The sequence below is a fragment of the Oreochromis aureus genome, linkage group 20 (genome assembly GCF_013358895.1).
Source record: "Oreochromis aureus strain Israel breed Guangdong linkage group 20, ZZ_aureus, whole genome shotgun sequence".
NCBI classification, from domain to species: Eukaryota; Metazoa; Chordata; class Actinopteri; order Cichliformes; family Cichlidae; genus Oreochromis; species Oreochromis aureus.
This window is the reverse complement of record NC_052961.1, coordinates 3,857,452-3,877,106: the sequence shown is the minus strand read 5'-3', so window position 1 is coordinate 3,877,106 and position 19,655 is coordinate 3,857,452. Positions and strand designations below refer to the sequence as shown.

Genomic DNA, 19,655 nt, shown 5'->3' with positions numbered 1-19,655 from the left:
CAGAGCTTTTTTGTCAACTTTTATTCATCTTTTTCAGCAAACTGAATAAACATTAGCAGCTTGAGATACAGCGAACGTCATGTTTTTGTCTGAATGAGTTAAATATAAATCAGGCTTCATTGTGAGTCTGTGCCTTTGCACTCTGTGTACTATGTGAGTTTGTACTCTATAATCCATATACAATGTGTATATGGATTATAGAGGAGGCGGTTCATAGGTTGACCGTGCTTTATGTTAGAGATTATTTTCTGCTGAATGGCTGCGGGCCCCCGGGCCACTCTGGGTAATGTAGTTGGTTGACCTTTTTGATCGTCTTTTCCTCTTCTTCATCTTTAGATCCACCACCATCGAGAGCTCTACGCCATATTTTTATAGATCTGCTTAGAAAATACCTTAATTTATAAATAAGAAATACAGGCCTGACTGGGGTATAAAAAAATCTTCCACCTAATCAAACAGACACACTGAAGTTATTGAACCTTGATGCAAAAAAAAAAAAAAAAAAAAAAAAAACTGATGCAAGAGAAAGAAAGAACAAGAACGCTGCATCGATTTCAATCATAGCGGGGAAAGTCTACCTCTGCACTAAGTGTAGCTTCTCAAAGTGGCTGCAGGTTGTGTTTTACTAATAGATAAGACCTGACTCTGATACAGCATGGAATGAAATCCTAAATAAACACACAAGTATTGGGTCACGCTTCTTAATCTTTAAATTCAGGTGTTTTCAGTCGTATTGTCACATGTGTATAAAATCACGCACCTACACAGTCTACTTTTACAGTCATTTGGGAAAGAATAGGATGCGCTAAAGTCACGCAGGCAGTCACTTTGTGAAATGTCTCTCCTGTTAGATGTTCCACCGTCAAATATAAGCGATATTATTGCCACGCTGAAGTCTTTAGAAACCACTCTGTCACATTCTGCAGCCGCATTTCAGAGCAGTGGAGCTGAGTGTGTAAATGTCACCAACACTCTGCTGACTCTGTAACTGCAGACTGCCTGTGCTTATTAACATCAGCACAAATCTGTGCACCAGGAGCTTCAAGGCTTAGGTTTCCATGGCTGAGCAGCTTCTGCAGGCACAGTGTTTAGGTGGCCCAGGACTTTAAATCCATCTGTTTTCTTACAGTTTACAGTCTTTACAAAGAATAAAGCGAGGAGCTGCAGGCATGATGTTTCCAGAAGGATAGTGTTTGATACCACCAAAACATCCAAACAGAAAACTTGTGGATAAATGAGGAAACAGACTACATGTTCACGTGGGAATCAACGAGATTCATAATTATAAAACATTTCCTGATTACATTTCATTGTAAAGCCTGTGGGCTGAGGACCCTGATAAGACTGTTTAAGCTTTAATTAAAAACTTGAATTGATTTCTGTGACACAAAAACAAAAGATATGAACATATTTAATGTAACTTTAGCAGCACACAAGTGCGACAGCTGTGTTTTATCTTTCAGACAAGTTGGTTCCATGTTTATTGAATCTGTTTCACCACGGTGTTGCCTCCATTCAACACACACTCACTCAAACCAACAGGCAGCAGCATCAAAGCTAATTTATGGTCCATTAAAGGGACACTGCGTGTAATGTTTGGCTCTGGACGGAGGGCCACTGCAGATTTACTGCTGCCGTCTGGTAGTAAAAACTCACAAACACAAGGAGGACGCTTTACAGCTACGAGAGAGAAACGGAGCGTGTGCGTGTTTGTTGGTATTAAAGAGGCAAAAGCTAAATATGTCTTATAAATTAAGTCCAGCAGTAAACAGTGAATGCACTATAATAACAGAAAGCAAATGAGCCATGATTGCATGACATTTATCAGACATTGGTGTTGCTGTGCCAAACTTTCCTGTATAAAAACGTTTCACACTTTATATTTGATTAGCTTTAAGTTTGAAGACAAAGAAAACTGCGATGAGCAAAAACTGAGGCGACAATCTTTCAACCAATATCCACAGAATATTGAGGATATTGCCCAGAATTTTATTTTCAATAAAGACACATTCAGGTCACAGTCAGCCTAGACTCGCTCAGCACAAAGACTGAAAATGAAATTTAAGAGTAATAAAGAATATTTCAGTTTTATTAGAAATGCAAGAAACTAATTCAGAAATCACCGGCTGCTATAAAAGTTAGAGGATAGACAGCATCAGTCATTTTTTATTAAAAATCAAATCATTGTCAATCTCTAATTTCTTTTATATTTCACATTCACAGGGTTCAGATTTATTACTTACTAAAAATAATAATAATAAAAAAAGATTTAAAAGTTTCAACCAGAATATATTTAATTCAAGTTTATTTATTTAGCCCCATGGGCATCATGAGTTGCTGCTTTATATTGTAAAGTAAGGACCACACAATATCAGAAAGAAATTATCCAACGATCAGATCCTGTATAAGCAAACACTTAGGAACAGTGGGAAGGAAAAATTCCCTTTTACCAGGAAGAAACCTCCGGCAGAACCAGGCTCTCAGGAACAAAAGGGGTGAGCAGAGAACATTAAGATAAGATAAGATAAGATAAGATAAGATAAGCTTTATTGTCATTGCACAGTCATACATAGTACAGTAGTACAATGAAATTGGAAAAACTGTCCTACGTCCTTACTAATGATTAAATGCACAAATATGAACACACAGACAATGAAGAAGAACCACTCAGTTCAATTTTATTTATATAGCGACGAATCCCAACAACCATTGCCTCAAGGCGCTTTATACTGTAAGGTAGACCGTACACTAATACATACAGAGGAAAAAAAACAACAATCATATGACCCCCTATGAGCAAGCACTTTGGCGACAGTGGGAAGGAAAAACTCCCTTTTAACAGGAAGAAACCTCCAGCAGCACCAGGCTCACAGAGGGGCGGGGCCGTCTGCTGCGACCGGCTGGGGTGAGAGAAAGAAGAGAGGATAAAGACATGCTGTGGAAGAGAGACAGAGATTAATACAATCCCCCGTGATGCAGCCACAGGAGCCTAAGCCTATCTGCTATCTGGTTTGTGGGATATACCTTAAAATGCACGTAGTGGATGTCGGTAAGACTAACAGACAGGTATTTTGCTTAAACCCAGAAAAGAAAAAGTTAACCTCTAGCTCTGTTGTCTCAAGCCCTTCTATCCAAAAACAGGAAAAAGGTCATGAACATTTTGGGTCAGCTGGCTTGATGAGTGATGTGCTAAGCTGAATATTAGTTTCACAGCTGCTTAACTTGGCTGATTTAAAGCGTTTGTATCATCCTCTTGTTACACCTGAAGATCCATTTGTGCCGCCGCCTGTAATACTGCAGCTTATAAATGTTGTTTTCCTGTATATGGCTGCGCTCACCACTTAAAAAAAAAATCATTTTACAAGTTTTAATGAGAGTTTTGAAGCATCTGTGATAAGATGGCTATTAGAAGTTGGTTTGAATTGGATTTTTCCTGTAAATCCGTACAAATCGCCTATGAAATCTAATTTAGTTTTCAACATTTGCGAGGAAATGTAAATTTGTTGTTGAACTGATTAAATTGCAGCACCCGCGGGGGGAAAATGACTTGGCTGCTAGGGCACCTCTAATGATGGTAGCACCTGATGAATGCGCGGGCTCTTTCTTCCTTCTTCAACAATTGCATGAATCACAGGGTCCATAAAGTGCAGGCTAATGAGGCTGCTGTTCCAGCTGTACGGAGTTAAACAGCTGGCAGATGCTCCGGTCGGCCGTCTGCCCGTCACACAGCAGTTCATTTCCATTTACATTCATTTACATTCTGAGCTGTGCTCACACGGCTGGCAGCAGCTCGCTGCCTGTTTTCTCATCTTGTTCTACAGCATCAGGAGTTGTAGGAAGTTGGCAAGTTTATGACTTCGCCCTTCATCAGTATTTCAGGTTAAAGTCCTGAACTATGCTGCCATCTGAAAATGAGATTTCTGAGATGTTTTTTTTTCCTGGTCTGATGTTTTCTCCTGTGAAAATTTAGTGCCAGCACCACAGAAACAAAGCCAATAGGAGGTTATTTAGGAGCATACTAATATCCTGATGGTGACGCTGCCACAGTCATAAAGACTAACTTTAACATAAAGATCAACCACAGTGCACGAGCTCGGGAAAGAACACAAAGACTCACAACTTGTTTTTGTTTACTCAGCTTTAGCGTGTTGGTTAGATGTAGGCAACAGAAATTACAATTAAAGTTTTTGGTTTCAGGGTTTAGTCACCGTGTTGGTCTGTAATGTTTGATCTTATAGTATCTGTGTGTCCTTGGCCATGTGTGCTGTTCACGTCTATGTTTTAGTCTTTTGCAGTTTCATTAGTCTGTATTTGTCTGTTTCCCTCACTGCTGTAGCTCTTTGTTACCTTTTATTAGATGTCACCTGTTGCCTCGCTTCCACCTCCTTGCCTACCTGTGTTTCATGTCAGCGTTTGTCCTCGTGTCCTCCATATGTTCCTCTTTGCATTTAATATTTCCACTGTTGAGATCAAGACAAGCCTAGAGATGAAAACGAGATAAGATATAGCACAATTTAAATATTAGTTTTGGGTATGGGACTCCAGGCTGTATATTTTTCTGTAAATTGCACACTTTTGATACATACATATGCTTTAAAAATGTCATTAAATTGTAGTTTGTTCTTATTTTACAAACCTTGAAGCAAAAATCATGTAAAAACTCAAGAAATGACGAGTGAGGGAGGATCCAGATACAGGCCTCTCTGATGTTCAGGCTGAATTCAGCTAGAGATCCGGCACAGATTCATCCTGGCTGTTTGGCCACAGTCTGACGTCTCCGTCGATTCTTCTGAGTGCTTTTTGCCAACAATTACAGATGACTTCTGTTCCTCTCTGCCCTCTGTTATCTCCATTGATCTGCTCCCAGCTGCCAATATTTCTCCCGGCTGAGGACACTGGAGGTTCAGTAAAACTGACCCGCGTGCCGTCAGCACGCCCTCAGCTCCCGGCGAATTACAGTCAGAGATGCACTCTCAGTTAAGAATAAGCACAGAGCTGGGTGAAAGATGCATCTTAACAATTAACTGCATATCACTTAGCTAAAGTCTTTTAGCTTTGGAGAGTGGAAAGTCTACCAGTAAGAGGGCCTGAAAGATCCATATTACTGTTGTTTCAGAAGTGTTTCACTGTGTCTTTGTGGGACAGTGGGACGCAGGTCTGAGCTGATGTTTGGAAGTGTGGAAATTCTGGGTTGAAAGAGCAGAGGACCAGGTTTGGTGAGCGTGTTCTGGCTTATTTTAAGAGAAATAATATACTTCCAGCTTCTCAAACATGGATTTTAGCACACTGTGTTTGTCTTTGAGTACCACTGCAAAATATTTGGCTTTCAGAGTCCGGGTCATTTGAAATCAAGGCCTTAAACTAACCACAGAGTAAACCGATTAATAGAGAAAAAAAGGAAATCAGCAAGCACACACTGATACCACTGAAGGTCTGTCTCTAACACCTCGATGCAGAAATTTTGATCCAGTAAGAGACCAGATAAGGAACCTGGGATTTTCTGGAATGATTAAACTTATAAACTTATTTTATACTATAAAGAAAAGTTATGATGGAATGAGGGAAAAATGCAAATCCTTCTGTGCAGTCTGTCAGTCAGCTGAATGCATTTCAGCGCATATGGAATTAGATTTAGAAAACAGGATTTATGCCAAGAATGAGAAGCAATTCATTATGAAACTCATCTGAAGGAGGAGCAACTGCACAGCTGTAAAATTAGCTTTAAAGTTTCGAGAATAATAAAATGACTTGTAAGATTTGAGCAGCACACAGCAGACAAGGTCGGGGCCTTATTTTGAGAAGGACGGAGATATAATCCACTGCAGCAGGTACACGAGCAGAGAGCTGCAGTTCATTACCTACATATCTGATTTACTGTACAGCCTGTGCTGATTTGCATATTTGTAATATAAAGAGTTTAATTCCACAGTGAGACAGACACCAGTTAAAAAAAACTGAGAATGTGTTCTTACAAATTAATCATTTAATCAGCTGGAAAGAAATAATTTCTTTGGGTAATAGTGATTGGTACACAGTTCACTGAGGACTTAATTATAATAACGACTTTATATGGTAAATGGCCTGCATTTGTATAGCGCTTTTCTAGTCCATAGGACCCCAAAGCGCTTTACACTACATTCAGTCATTCACCCAGTCACACACACATTCATACACTGGCGATAGCAAGCTGCATAGTAGCCACAGCTGCCCTGGGGCGCACTGACAGAGGCGAGGCTGCCGGACACAGGCGCCACCGGGCCCTCTGACCACCACCAGTAGGCAAACATGGGGTTAGTATCTTGCCCAAGGATATTTGGCATGCAGCCAGGATGCAGCCTGGGATCGAACTACCGACCTTCTGATTAGTGGCTGACCTGCTCTGCCACCTGAGCTACAGCCATGTCTCTCTTTGGAGAAACTTTCTAAAATAAGGTTTCTGATGCTAAAAGAAGTACAAATAAATACTACAGCAGCATTTCAAAGTTATTACGTGATAATGTTTCATTTCAGATCCTAATACAAAATACAGGTTGGTTAGGAAGGAAAAAGGAAACGTTAATGAAACGTGGTGCCGTTGTTTTAAGATTTCCAATAAAGTAAACTAAGCTAAAAATAAAAAAGTCATTTTAAATGAATATATATAAATATTCATCTGAATCGGAGCCATTTAGAGATCACTGAGTCCTACTCAGAGACTGCAGAGAAACAATGACATAAGTTCTGAATCCAAATCTGGAATCCTGTCCAAACACCTTAAAACTTTCACAAAAAAAAGTCCTGCTGTAGCGAAGTTTTGAAAAATCCCCTTCGGCTCCTTTGATCCACTTTTCCTGATGAGTTTATGGTTTCATCTGCCCATTTCAAGCCTTATTAAATCTAACATGATGTTCATTTTTCAAATTATGATCCCCTTTAAAGTCAAAAAGCACGACAGAGCCACGTATGCTTTATACTACCCTGTGATTAACAAATGGCTATCATATGAGCATGTTGCAGGCCATGATTTCTCAGGCTTATGTCTGCTTTAATAAAGCCAAGAAAACTTTTCAAAATGAGACTTTGGCTGCATCATCCAACGGCACTTCTTAAACCGGAGGACCGACTGCTGATCATATCTCTGTGAATATTTACTTAAAGAAACAAAGTAAACAGGTGGAGCTGACCATCAATCAGCTTCTAGCTGTTGACTGGTTTGTATAGTAAACTGTTGACTGGTGCAGCTGCAGGTTTCTCCCGTCGGTGTGTCTGAGCAGAATCACACAAAGCATCCTGGCCTCCTGCCCACTCTCTAATCTCTTCCTCCTCCTCCTCTTACTTGTCCTCGTCTCACTACCTGTGATTTATGGCTGAGCACAATGAAAGGTGAAGGCCGCATGAGGCAGCGACCAGGAATTTGTGAGTGTGTGTGTGAGTAGCTTTTCAACACTGGCACTGTAATCTTGTGGAGGACTTGTCTATTTATCTCTTACCTAATACCACAGATTGAAAAAACCCCACCTAAAATCAAATAAATATCCAGTTTCAGTGATTCGTGTTAGTGGGAACATTTTCCCAGTATTGAACCTGTTTGTCTAAATTATGTTTATATAGTAAATTGCAGCCTCAAACTTTATTGGAGGGACATAATGTTATTTATGAAACGATCACCATAAAGAAGTCTTCTTCTTGCTTAGCAATGGATGAATCAATGGATTCATTTATTTGAAAATTTCATATGAAAAACGTTTTCTCTCGGCAGATATGGAGACATGGTTCCAAACACCATCGCGGGGAAGATCTTTGGATCAATCTGCTCTCTGAGCGGCGTCCTGGTGATCGCCCTGCCTGTACCTGTCATCGTGTCCAACTTCAGCCGGATCTACCACCAGAACCAGAGAGCGGACAAGAGGAGAGCACAGCAGGTCCGATTCTGACGTTTCAGTATCGAGCTCAAAATAGTCTAACCAAGAAGTAAGGCTGCAACTTCTAGGTACTGATGCAGGTTTAAGACAACACAAATGAAAAGCATGTAACTAAACATCCACCTTTGACCTCTTCAAGCTCCACCCATCCATGCTGTGTTCTGGGATGAGTCTAATCAGATACTGTGGCCTTTAAAACAAAATCCCTTTACGATTAAATTTGGTTGAAAACTTTTGTTTTCAGAGATACCTCATTTCAGCCATTCATCGATTCATTTACTCACTGAGCAATTATCTTTTGACTGAGGTCTAGCGAACATCTAACAGGTCAAGGCAACCATTTAAGGCCACCTCCTTGAACATCTCCCTTCAGTGCTTCCGTTCTGGCCACTTGCCATCTGGGATCGACACCGGAGTCACCCTTTAATTTGATTTTGGGGAAGAAGTAGAAGTCACAGGAAGCCAGACCTCGCAAGCTGCTAGAAAGCCAAGGATTTTGTTGATGCAGCCCAAAATTACTGTGTATTTATTGCACTGTGGGTGACTGCAGAATGGCATGCATTACAGTTGCATGAGTTGTGGCAGAGACATAATAACACAGAGATACGCCAAAAATGGTGGTAGACGTATAACTTCTAGAGAAAAATACTTCATAAAACCTTTTTAAATAATTGCCTAAACCGTTACCAACAAGCTTCTAAAATCAAGAACCCGTTAGAAGCACCAAACATTCTTCCTGTGATGCCTCGAGATGTGATAGTGGACCTACATGTTGACACTCTGACCCTGTAGGGGTGAATTCATGCTGTGCAACCCTGTGAATCTTAAAGAAAACAGTGAGCATGCTCGTGGTCGTGAAACCAGCTCCCAATCCTCGACATGAAAGTTGAGGTTAATGTTTGCTCTCCTCATACATTTGAGTTCCACAGATGGAAATGAATTGGCTTTTATACAACACTTTCCAGGTCTTTGAAATCACTTCAAGTGCTTTAAAGGAGAAGCATTCACGTAGCCTTTTTCAGTACACTTTATTTACCTCACATTCATGGCCAATTTATAACCACTGGTAACCTGCAATGCAGGCAAGGGAAATACATGCAAACTCCACACAGAAAGGCCAAGACAGAGGTGACAGCTTTAACTACTGCACAGAGATGGGCATGTGCAAATAATGAGAAGACGACTTTCAGAGAGGAATCTAAATGTAGCACTGGGAAGTGCTAAAGGTGTAAACGTAGGCAGCCATTAAGGGAAGACTGGCTAAATTAAAATAAGGTCATTTTTTTTTGCTTTTTGGGTGGAGTCATAAATGTTTAATCCACTGCACAAACAGAAATAGTAAATGAAGATAAGCAGCATCGCTGCTTCATCCCACTTTCGATAAATGAAACCAAAATATGTTGAAACTGTGTGCTGCTTCGTCTGTGTGGGTTCTCAGCCATCCAGGTCACGATAATTTACGTTTCTTGAAGATTTTTCTCTCATCCAAGAAGCTTCTTCAGTTCTAAGTTCACTGAACTGTGCTGCTTTCTTCTCCTGGTGTTGTCCACCTCTGCCACTATGACCAATACTTCGCCCAGCCAATAGGAGGCAGCTGTGATATTTTGGCTTGACTTCTGTGTAGCTGTCATGCCCATCAATTTTCATTTTTATTCTTTGGGTGCACCCTAAACGTACATGTGGTGCATCTTTATGCTTCTATTGTATCAGCTGAAAAAATAAAGCTTTATTGAAAAGCACCTTTAAAGCCCGAAAACTGGAGCTTTGCAGCAAAAATTGCAATTCACCTGAGTAGTGATGAGTTTAGAGACAGATGATGTGCTCCTCTACAGTGTGTGTGTGTGTGTGTGTGTGTGTGTGTGTGTGTGTCTGTGTGTGAGGCACTGACGCTGCTGTTTTCCTGTATTACTGTCAAACAGAAAGTGCGCTTGGCTCGGATCCGCATGGCAAAGAAAGGAACAACCAACGCCTTCCTTCAGTACAAAGAAGACCGAGCGCTCGGGGTGAGACACACACAAACATGGACGCAGACACTCACACTAACAGTGGATGATTTCTCACTGTCAAGGAAGAAGGCTGGATTACACTCGGGTTAACTCAGAAAGTTGTGGAAAGGTAAGGAGAGATAAAGGGACTAAAGACAGAGTGAAAAACACAAAGTCACATAAACCACAACAAACAAGATAAAAATCAAATAAAAGTTCACCCAAAGAGAAAGCTGTGTGTCTGCAGCACAGCCAAACTTTCTAACTGTTAAACCCACAAATAAATCTGAGCCTGCAAATAAATTTTACATGAGATTTTTTAATGAGGCATCAAATGTGCTGACTTTCAGCAGCTGCAAAAATTTGCCTTGATCTGAACCATCTCAGTCTCTTCAGTAGAAACCACCATGCACGAGGCCTCATAAGCTACATGTAGTTTCTCACTTTCCTTTAGTTTGCCCACAAGTGTGCCACACACAGAGGTGTCCAGTATACTGTGAACAGAGAGATCTTCAGACCACATGTACATGCAATAAATTTGGGAATGACGATGTTTACTTCTGCATACATCATCCAGCATTATAAATACCTTCATCATCCATCATTTGCTCTGTAATAAGATTTCCAGGATGTTTGACCTTTAAATTCAGGAAATCTTTGTCCTCCTTGGTTCTGCTAATCATGACAGCACTCTTACAGGCATGCATCCACTCCATAAGCATAATGTATGTGAAGGAGCTACTGGAGACCAACACATTTAGGACTACAGATATCTGAATACATAATATGGTTCACTAGGATTCTGCTTATCATGACTTATCTTATCTATATTTTAGCTGCAGCATCTGGTTGGAACATGAGTAAGCTAGACTTCTCACAATGCATTTCAGGACCCTGTCACGGTGCTGGGTCGTTTGACCCAGTGCTTTGAATTCAATACATCTGGATGGTTTATGATTTATGTTTACATTAATTTAAGCCCATTCTGTTTTACCCAGGTTGCCCTGTTATAGTTCATTGTTTATTAGATTCCCCTTGTGTCTTAGTCTCCCTCGCTCTTCATGTGTTTCAGTAATGTCTTTGTTTGTGTTTCCCCCAGACATCATGTTCTGTTTGTGCTTAGTTATGTCCATGTCTCATCTCCAGTCCCCTTTTCCCTCTGTATGTTTATAGTGAATGTGTTCCTCTTCGGTTCGTCGTTTTAAGTCTGCGCGTCTTTATGTTTCCTGTTTTATTTTGAAGAGGTCTGGTGTTAAATGTTCAGTGTGTTTAGTTTCACTTCCCTGTGGCGTCATTTTGTTCATTCTAATCAGCCGTTTCCCCGTGTGTTTCCACTTCCCCTGATCACCTCCTTTATAGATTTAGTCTTCATTGCTCATCCGTTTGTCCTGCTATGTTTCCAGGTCAGTGTATTCATGCCAAGTCTTCATGTTCCAGGTGTCCATGTCCACTTTTAGGTCTTTTATCTTAGCTTTAGTTCACCCAGTTTAGGTTTAGTTTCGACCTTGCCCTTTTGTTTGTATTATTTTTGCCAGCCTTAGTAAACGGCTCATTTTTTTGTCTCTTCGTGTGTCTGCACTTGGGTCCATCTCCTCACTCCACAGTCTGCTTCTGCGACTTTGACAGACCCTTCTTTGACTCAGCTAAACAAATAAGTCCCTGTGATTTACATGACTAAAATGATATTTTTCCCTCTATTTGTGTTTATAATTTCCCTCAAATAACACATATCACCGTCATGTTCAGCTTTAAAGCTCAGTGGACTTAATAAATATGTTCAGACTGTCCAGCAAAATTCGTTCTATATTTTTGACATTACACCGGCTAAAGCTATAAGCCTGGCTGGTTTTATTGTTAATGACCAACACTAACAGAACAGTAAATGTCATGTCTGAAAAACCTAACAAGAAAGTCAAGTTTGAAGGATTTCCAACTCAAAAACAGGACCATGACAATTAATACAGTGAAATATATTAAATGTGTAAATATGGCTATTTCGTAAAAACATTAACAATGTTTTTCCTAGAAAATAGTAAATCCATCTATCAAACTTTTTTCCTTTTTAAGCGGCAGGTACCAGTAACTATCCAGAGTTTTTCTGAAAGTTTGAAGTTTTACTTGTGAGTTGTTTTCTTCAAATTCCCCCAAACAATCAATGACATTCTAGTTATCATCTGCAAATTGAATTCAGTATTTAATTTTAAAAAAGTGAGCTGCAGATTTAATGAGTTTTGACATGCCAGTGAAGACGAGGCAAGACTAAGAGAGAGGCAGAAAAACAAAGAGAGCTTCAGACCCTCAGACAGACAAAGAGTTGCTGCTTCAGCAGTTTGGTGATTCGCTAATAACAAGTGCATGAGACGAGAGTTTCCCCAACAGCAACTTGGCAAAAGAGCAGTGGAACCTGATCACTGTCCACAGATGCGACAGACACAAACAACAATGTACTGTGAAGATTTAAATCAGACGGTTAGATACTTTACTGATCACACAAGGCAAATTCAGTAGTTTCAGGATCCTGCACAGGTTGTTGTTTTGCACATAACAAAAGGCAGCTAACTGGTGTTTTTTTCCTAGACACATGGAAACATTTGAAATGAAAACTCAGCAGGATGAAATAAGCCTGAATGCTAATTAGAGTCTTCTGATATCATCTTACATTTCTTTGACAGATACACAGATGCACCTGCAGATTAAGATTTTACATTAAACACATGAACAGAATAATTAAAAGGCAGCTGAAAACCGAAACAGTTTTAATCCAATATTGCAGCGTTAACCCACAAGAGCCCAGACCCATTTTTACAGTCAGGAAAACTATGAGAGAGTAAATGTTAAAACTTTAACAAGAACTTTCCTCAGTGTGTAAATGGGCCCATGCTTCACCAAAGATAACGCAGTCCCAAAAAATCCTGTGGTGTATGATATTATGAGTTTATGGCTCAGTCGCACTAGAGTAAAAATTCAGTTTACAAATGCAGACAGATTTAGTTTGCAATCAGTCACAGTTGGTCTGACCCAATCAGCACAACTCATCTGTGACCGGTCTGTTTGCATAGAGGCCGTAAACCGGTTGTATCCTGGCTATATGTCTACATAAAAGCGAGGTTGCTGAGTGCCAATGTCATTTTGCTCTTGAATTTGTATCCTCCAGCAACTACATCTCTATTTGTGGAAGAATTTCAGAATGCTTATTTCAAATCTATGAGGTTCTAGCCTGACTCTGAATGAAAGCAGTTAATGTGAGTTAATTTAGTTCAAATTCTGTTTAATGTGAATTTCTGTGTATGTAGATAGCAACAGATGGTAAAAGTTGCAATAATGTTGGTCATTCCTGGAGACTCCAACCACTGTTGTCCGTAGTGTGACTGTGGTTTTAGGTCATAGTGAGATGTTTGGTAGTTCCAGCTCCTTGAATGGATGCTTGTTAAAGAAACCTTTGGCATCACATTTAAACAAACTGGATGAGCCTACATTTTTAGCACCTTAGATCCAGCTTTTGTTTGGGATGCAGCAGCTCTTGGTTGGCCAGAATGAAGTATGTAGAAAAGCCAAAATAAATTAAATAATCTGAAACTCTACAGAGGGCAGGTATCTCTCTGTGTCCAGTATTACACAATTTTTGCATCTTTTCCTTGTATATATTTCTCTAAAATGCTAGTGATGCTAGCTATCTGACAGAACAGCCGTATTTAATGTGTAGTATGATTAAAGATGTCTTTTAGTTTCCACTCTTAAAATATCTTTAAATATCTATAATTGTCCAAAATTTTCAGACTAGAGAAAAGAATGGTTTCTTTTTTTTGTTATAATTTCAGAACTCACATAATTTGTTGGGGTGTGAGGAGTATGAAAGATTCAGAGGAGCCCTCAGCCTTTTAGTCTAGTTCCTATTTACTAGATGGATGTATCCCACAGTGTGAACCTGCAGGAATATTTTTTATTACATTCTGAAAATAAACTGGATCTAAATCACTGCAGATCTGAAGAACTTTCTTTTTTTATCTTTCAGCTTAATCGTGACTCAGAGTCTCAGTTTTTTCTTCAGTCAAGGGGATGAAAGATTCACCGGGTTTAAATGTTTTATCAAGAAAACGGCTTTAGGCTTCAGGTAGAGGGTGAGTGGATGGGTCTCACACAGAGACTCGCACAGATATTGTTGAGTCTTAATCTCTCTGCTGCACTGAGCCAAAATGAGGGATGACTGCTGGATTTAAAGAGTGCATAATGAGGGTGAAGAGGAAGAAAAATGGGGTGCAGAGAAAGTGGAGAATATATGTTGAAAGGGAGGAAATCTGTGCTACAGGGCAAGAAGAGAGCTTCATTTTTCTTCATCATAACACATGAAAAAAAGTTTAGGGAAAATAACAAAACTCAATTAAAAGCCAGCTGGAAAAAAAACAAAGCAAAATGAGAAAGAGCGAGATAAAGGTGATTAAAATAAGAAGAAAAGAGCCTTAAAGATATGTCGATCAGCTCTCAGTTTGGCCTTTTAAAACGTGAAAGGAAACTTTTGCAGTTGTTTCTTATTAATGTGGAGAAATGTGGATTGAAGATGAGTTACTGATAAAAAAAACTAAATTCTAGGAAAGAAATTCTGCATTTTAAATCAAAGATTTGTCTTAGGAGACTGAGCCAAAGGAAAGATTATGAGCTCATTCAAATCCAGTGGTGGAAATCACACAGTCTCAGCATTAAAAATGACCCCTTTACAAGTGCAAGCAAATGTTAGTTAAAAAGTTACTGTTTAAAGTGCATGTATGCAGAAGCCTTGTTTTGCTGCATTATTAATCTTTTATTAAATGCATTTTATTTACCTGTAACAGTTTAGAAAAGCAATTATTTTATTACAACCTCAGTATGAGCCGTCAGCTGTTAGATGAACGCCGGGTAAAAGTGGTGGAGTCAAAAACACAGTATAGTCCTTCTGAACAGGTGTGCCGTCTTATGTGGGACTGTACAGCAGCTTTATCCCTCAGCCCGCCGCCCCACATATCCAGACAATGTCCCACATATCACAAGTTTATGAAAGTAAACTCGTGAGTCTCATAAGAAACACGTACCTCAAAAATAGATGTTCTGATCTATTTATGCTTCCCCTGCTGCAAATAAGATGAAATGATTACAAGACAGAGCAGCAGCTGAAATAAGTTTGACCAATAGTGCAAAAAGAGAAAAAAACAAAGCAAAAATGCCGAAGCTTAGTGATTAACACATTCTCCTTATTCATGAAAATCCTGAATAGTTTCCAGGTGGTAAAATGAAACTCAGTAGGTCACAAACCCGGGTGGCATAAAGAAGGGCATCTTGGATCCATCTGCTGTAGGGATCCTTGGGAAATAAAGGAGGGGCTGAAAGTACCTTTATTTAGTTGGAGTTGGGAAAACTGTATTCAAATTAATGGACTGTTTCTCTTCAGGAATAGTTGGCAGCTTTGTGCTTAGTCAGGAGGTATCAAAATTTGAGAGCATCTCAAATTTTTCTGATACCTTGTGGAAAAGAAGTCATGTTTGAGTAAATATTCTCATTTTCCTTGTATTTTACCTCCTCTACTTTTATTTTTACCTAATTTCATTTTAAAAATAATATTTTTTATTTTATTACATTTTCATTTCTTGTGTCCCCAGGTTCTTTTACTTTTACATTGCAACTGTTTCCTCTATGAAGCACTTTGAACTTTTGTCACGTGTATGAAAAGTGTTGTACAGCTAAAAGTTCAGTTTGTGCCCGTCAACCAGCTTGTCGACAATCAAGTGTTTCCTGACAATGTGACCAGTGACATGTGAGAAATGTTTTCATTTGCATGGAAAACTCTATTTCTTCATCATTACAGCCTGGAGCCAATACATTCAAGTAATTAATACTTGATTGTTTTTATGCTGATGATACGAGTTTCTACATCACATCCGACTCATCTCAACTTTATCTCTTTTCTCTTTCTTCAGTAAACTTTAAATGCAGATAGTTTCCATTTCCAGAGTCTTACTACCAAATTTTAGTCATATTTGATTTGGTGTAATATGGTATATATGATAAAATATGATATAGATAACAGATATGTAGCTTTAAAACCCGCTCTCCTTTTCACAACTTTAGTACCACTGTACATATTCCTTTAACAAATAGCAAGCTCAGCTCATTTGCACTCATGTTTTATGAACATGAGTGCAAAGGAGATTCAACACTGCACTGGATTGCTCAGGACCAAACATAGCAGACCCATTTAATACAACATAGAAAGTGATTATTGTGGTTTTACTGGTCAAAGAAGCAAACAAAGACCAGTATGAGCCTACTAATATTCATTGAGTACATGAATGTGTTGATATTTGACATTAAATAGAAGAACTGAACTTGAGTTTTTGTAGAACTAAGTGTTGACCATAAGAGAAATTCTTATTATTGAATTCTGCAAACAAGTTTATTAAGGACATTTGTTGAGAGAACCTCAAAGTGTGAAGCTATCATCGCCAATTCTACAAAACAGTCTGTTTGTTAAACTAATTTTATTACGTGTGTGTATTTTCAGGGTCGTGACAGCGATAGCACAGCTCTGTGTGTGAAGAACAGATCGGCTTTCGAGCACCAACACCACCACCTGCTGCACTGTCTGGAGAAGACAACGGTGAGGTTTCAGACATTTAATTTCCCTCAGGACCATCAACTATTACATCTTATGCAGACAGAACTCAAGCTGCCTCTTACTTTTTTGAACACCAGTTTAAAATATCTTCAGCAGTTCTTTATCTTTGTAGAAAGCGTTAATATAAACTCTGTTTCTGATCCTAGAAACAGAAGCTGGATAAACAGACTCACCAAAGTTTCCTTTAAGTCGCCCTTCTGGATTCTCTCTCAGTACATTTTGAAATTTACATTTCATTCAGCCCTTTTCATCCATGCCATTAAAATAAGCTTACAATCATTCTGTGTAGAGAGAGATATTTTTAGCTTCACTTTCTAAGACGGTCAGCAGTCACAGACTGATGATCACACATAGATTAATGAACAGAAGAATTTCAAGAGCTTCATCTTGAAAAACTAAAGACAAAAAGACAATCATACACAGAAAACACCCCCAAAATAACACAAATATTCAAAAAATAAAAGAAACGAGAAGAGAAAAAATATATTTAAGAGAATGTATAACTGTAACATACAAATTAGGCCACAAAAATATGCAGGGGCAGAAATGGACAAAGATTTAGATTAACAACTACAGAGAAATGTTTCACAATCCATGTTTCACAATCCATGCATGCAAGATTGAAACTTCAGCTGACCTCCCTCCTTCCTGTCTCTGCTTACAGAACCATGAGTTCACAGATGAGATGACCTACAGCGAGCTCTGTATGACCGAGTCAGTGGGCTTCAGGACCAGTCGCAGCACTTCTCTATCCAGCCAGCAGGGGGCACAGAACAACCCCACTGGCTGCTGCCCCCGCAGGGCCAGGAGGCGAGCTGCCATGCGTCTGGCTAACTCCACTGCATCAGTCAGCCGGGGGAGCGTCCAGGAACTGGACACCCTGCATATCAAAACAACCTCCATACCACCACAAACGTAAACACAGATGCTAAAATCGTATAAAGATACACACCTGCGTATCTAAATTTATCACAAAAATCAAAAAAACAACCTTTTGCTTATCTTTTCTTTTTTCCTGAATCTTTATTTCAGTCGTTCCAGTCTGAACGCCCAGGCTGACAACTTAAAGCTGAACTGCGGGGAACAAGATTTCACGGCTGCAATCATCAGCATTCCCACGCCGCCTGCCAACACACCAGACGAGAGCCTCCCCCCATCGCCTGCCCCCATCCCTGGCATCCTGCGCAACACCCGAGCAACAGCTTTTACCCACGAAACCGTCAAAATCTCCTCCTTATAACCTCCAGCTCCACACATGACATCCCCCCTGACACCCCTCCGCCCCACCAGCCACTTTCCCAGTGAACTTCCTTTGAACCCCTGATCCTGGATCTGGGGCGCTGCTAGCTGAAATATTGGGAAGAAATACTCAGATTGATTCCTGACTGATTGCTTTAACTTCCACATACATTTTGCTGGTTACATGGATTAAACAGTCGTATAGCTAAAACGGCAGATCAGATGGGAAGCAAAATGAATAGCCACATCCAACGAGAACTGAAAAATAAGAACCTCAAAAAAAAAAGCTCAAATCAAAAGCTACAACTTCATGAATGAAGCAAAAGACCTTCTTAAACCTTTAGTATCCACCCTCATGCATTTTGTCTCCTTGCACACATTTGACCCCCCTTGCACAGTTTTGACCTTTTAGATCTCATTGCACAAACCCATGAAGGGTTCAACCTGAAACATCAGTGGAAAAGAAGCCAAGACTCCAAAAGTCATCCCGAACTGGCTGATGGTTTGGTTTGGCTGGCTCTGTTTTGCCCTCCTTTAGAGGAGGCATGCTAAATGACCGCTGACGACAGTAGTTTCATTTTTCAGTGTAAACTCAACATGAATGGACTGAGTGGTTTTATAAAAAAAGAGATTTTGGGAGGGACCAACAACCACCAGAGGATCATTTAGACTCGGTTGGTTTAGTTATTGGTAAAAGATTTAATGGAGATAACCTGTAGACAACCAAATAACCCTCAGCAGCTTGAAGGGCCATATCTAAGACATTTTGTGGTTTGTGGGTTTTTTTTTTTTTCTGGTAGGAAACATGTGCCGGTTGTTAAGTCAGGAAATTTTTTCTTTGGCTGGATTTCTTTTCATTCCAATGACAGACTACATGTTGAAGCCTGAATGGAGCGACAGTGCTGCACAGTTAAGATCACTTTTGGATCTCTTTTGCTTGAAACATGAAGGTTTAAACTCTAAACAAAGAAGCTGAAAGACTCATTTGCACTCAAATGGATTTTTGAAGAGTGTGCGGACGAGCTCTCTCACAGTTCTCGCTGAGCAGCTGAAGGTCTCGTATTTAGAAAATCAAGGAAATCATGAAGGGGAACTCTTGATCACTTGACCTTCAAATAATTTGGGAAACTCTGTGAAACCCAACAATCTTTGTTGAGCAACTCAGAAAACTACACTGGGCAGTCTGCATCTTTAAGGAGCTGGGCTGGTCTGAGCAGCACTGGACTCACCTGGTTTTCTAAATAAACTGTGGAGAGTTAAATTCATGGTCCTGGACTGGATTACTCTGGTCTAGTCTGACTGTAGCTCTGAAGTGTTTGTCAGTGTTGACACTAATGCCCAGACCGGGATCAAGAGCCTTTTACCTTTCAAAATATGCAACATTACAACAAGCAGGAAAATAGCATCAACAAATGAACAGAATAATATTATTAACAGTTATAATATGTGTGTTTAAAACTACAGTAATTATTGCAGGGAACAAAGTGTAAAGCAACTAAAAAAATGCATTTGTTATGTGATCTTTCCACTGAGAGAGAACATAACCACTGTTCTGCAATAGATTTGAAGGGGAAAGGAAACACCGACGCTGAAAGCTCTTTAAGCGCTGAGAGCACGTTCGCTCCGACGACGGACACTTTGGAAGAAAAAGGCACGTTTTTCACACCTTTGCTGACGTGGAAAACATCCACATGAGCAATGATTCACGCTTGTTTATATCATTAATCCTCTCTTTCTTCTGTAATGTCTTCATGCTTTTAAAGGCTTTAATAGAGTAACTCATCCACAACATTTATAGAGCTTATTTAATCTTTTGCCAACATGCTCTTATATCATAAGGTAATGTTATGATGCTAAACTAAAGTTCCAACAAATGAGAAACTTTTA

At 39.6% G+C, this 19,655-nt stretch overlaps 1 protein-coding gene across 1 annotated transcript in view; it reads left to right on the top strand.

Annotated features, from left to right (window-relative positions):
* Positions 1 to 18,193, top strand: part of kcnd1 (potassium voltage-gated channel, Shal-related subfamily, member 1) — a 65,781-nt gene extending 47,588 nt beyond the window's left edge. Inside the window, exons 5-9 of the mRNA XM_031759196.2 lie at positions 7,739 to 7,901; positions 9,821 to 9,904; positions 16,416 to 16,511; positions 17,194 to 17,444; positions 17,562 to 18,193. Of these exons, the coding sequence (XP_031615056.1) occupies positions 7,739 to 7,901; positions 9,821 to 9,904; positions 16,416 to 16,511; positions 17,194 to 17,444; positions 17,562 to 17,769 (802 nt within the window). The 3' untranslated portion in view covers positions 17,770 to 18,193. The remainder of the gene's footprint in view (positions 1 to 7,738; positions 7,902 to 9,820; positions 9,905 to 16,415; positions 16,512 to 17,193; positions 17,445 to 17,561) is intronic.
* Positions 18,194 to 19,655: the final 1,462 nt, after the last annotated feature.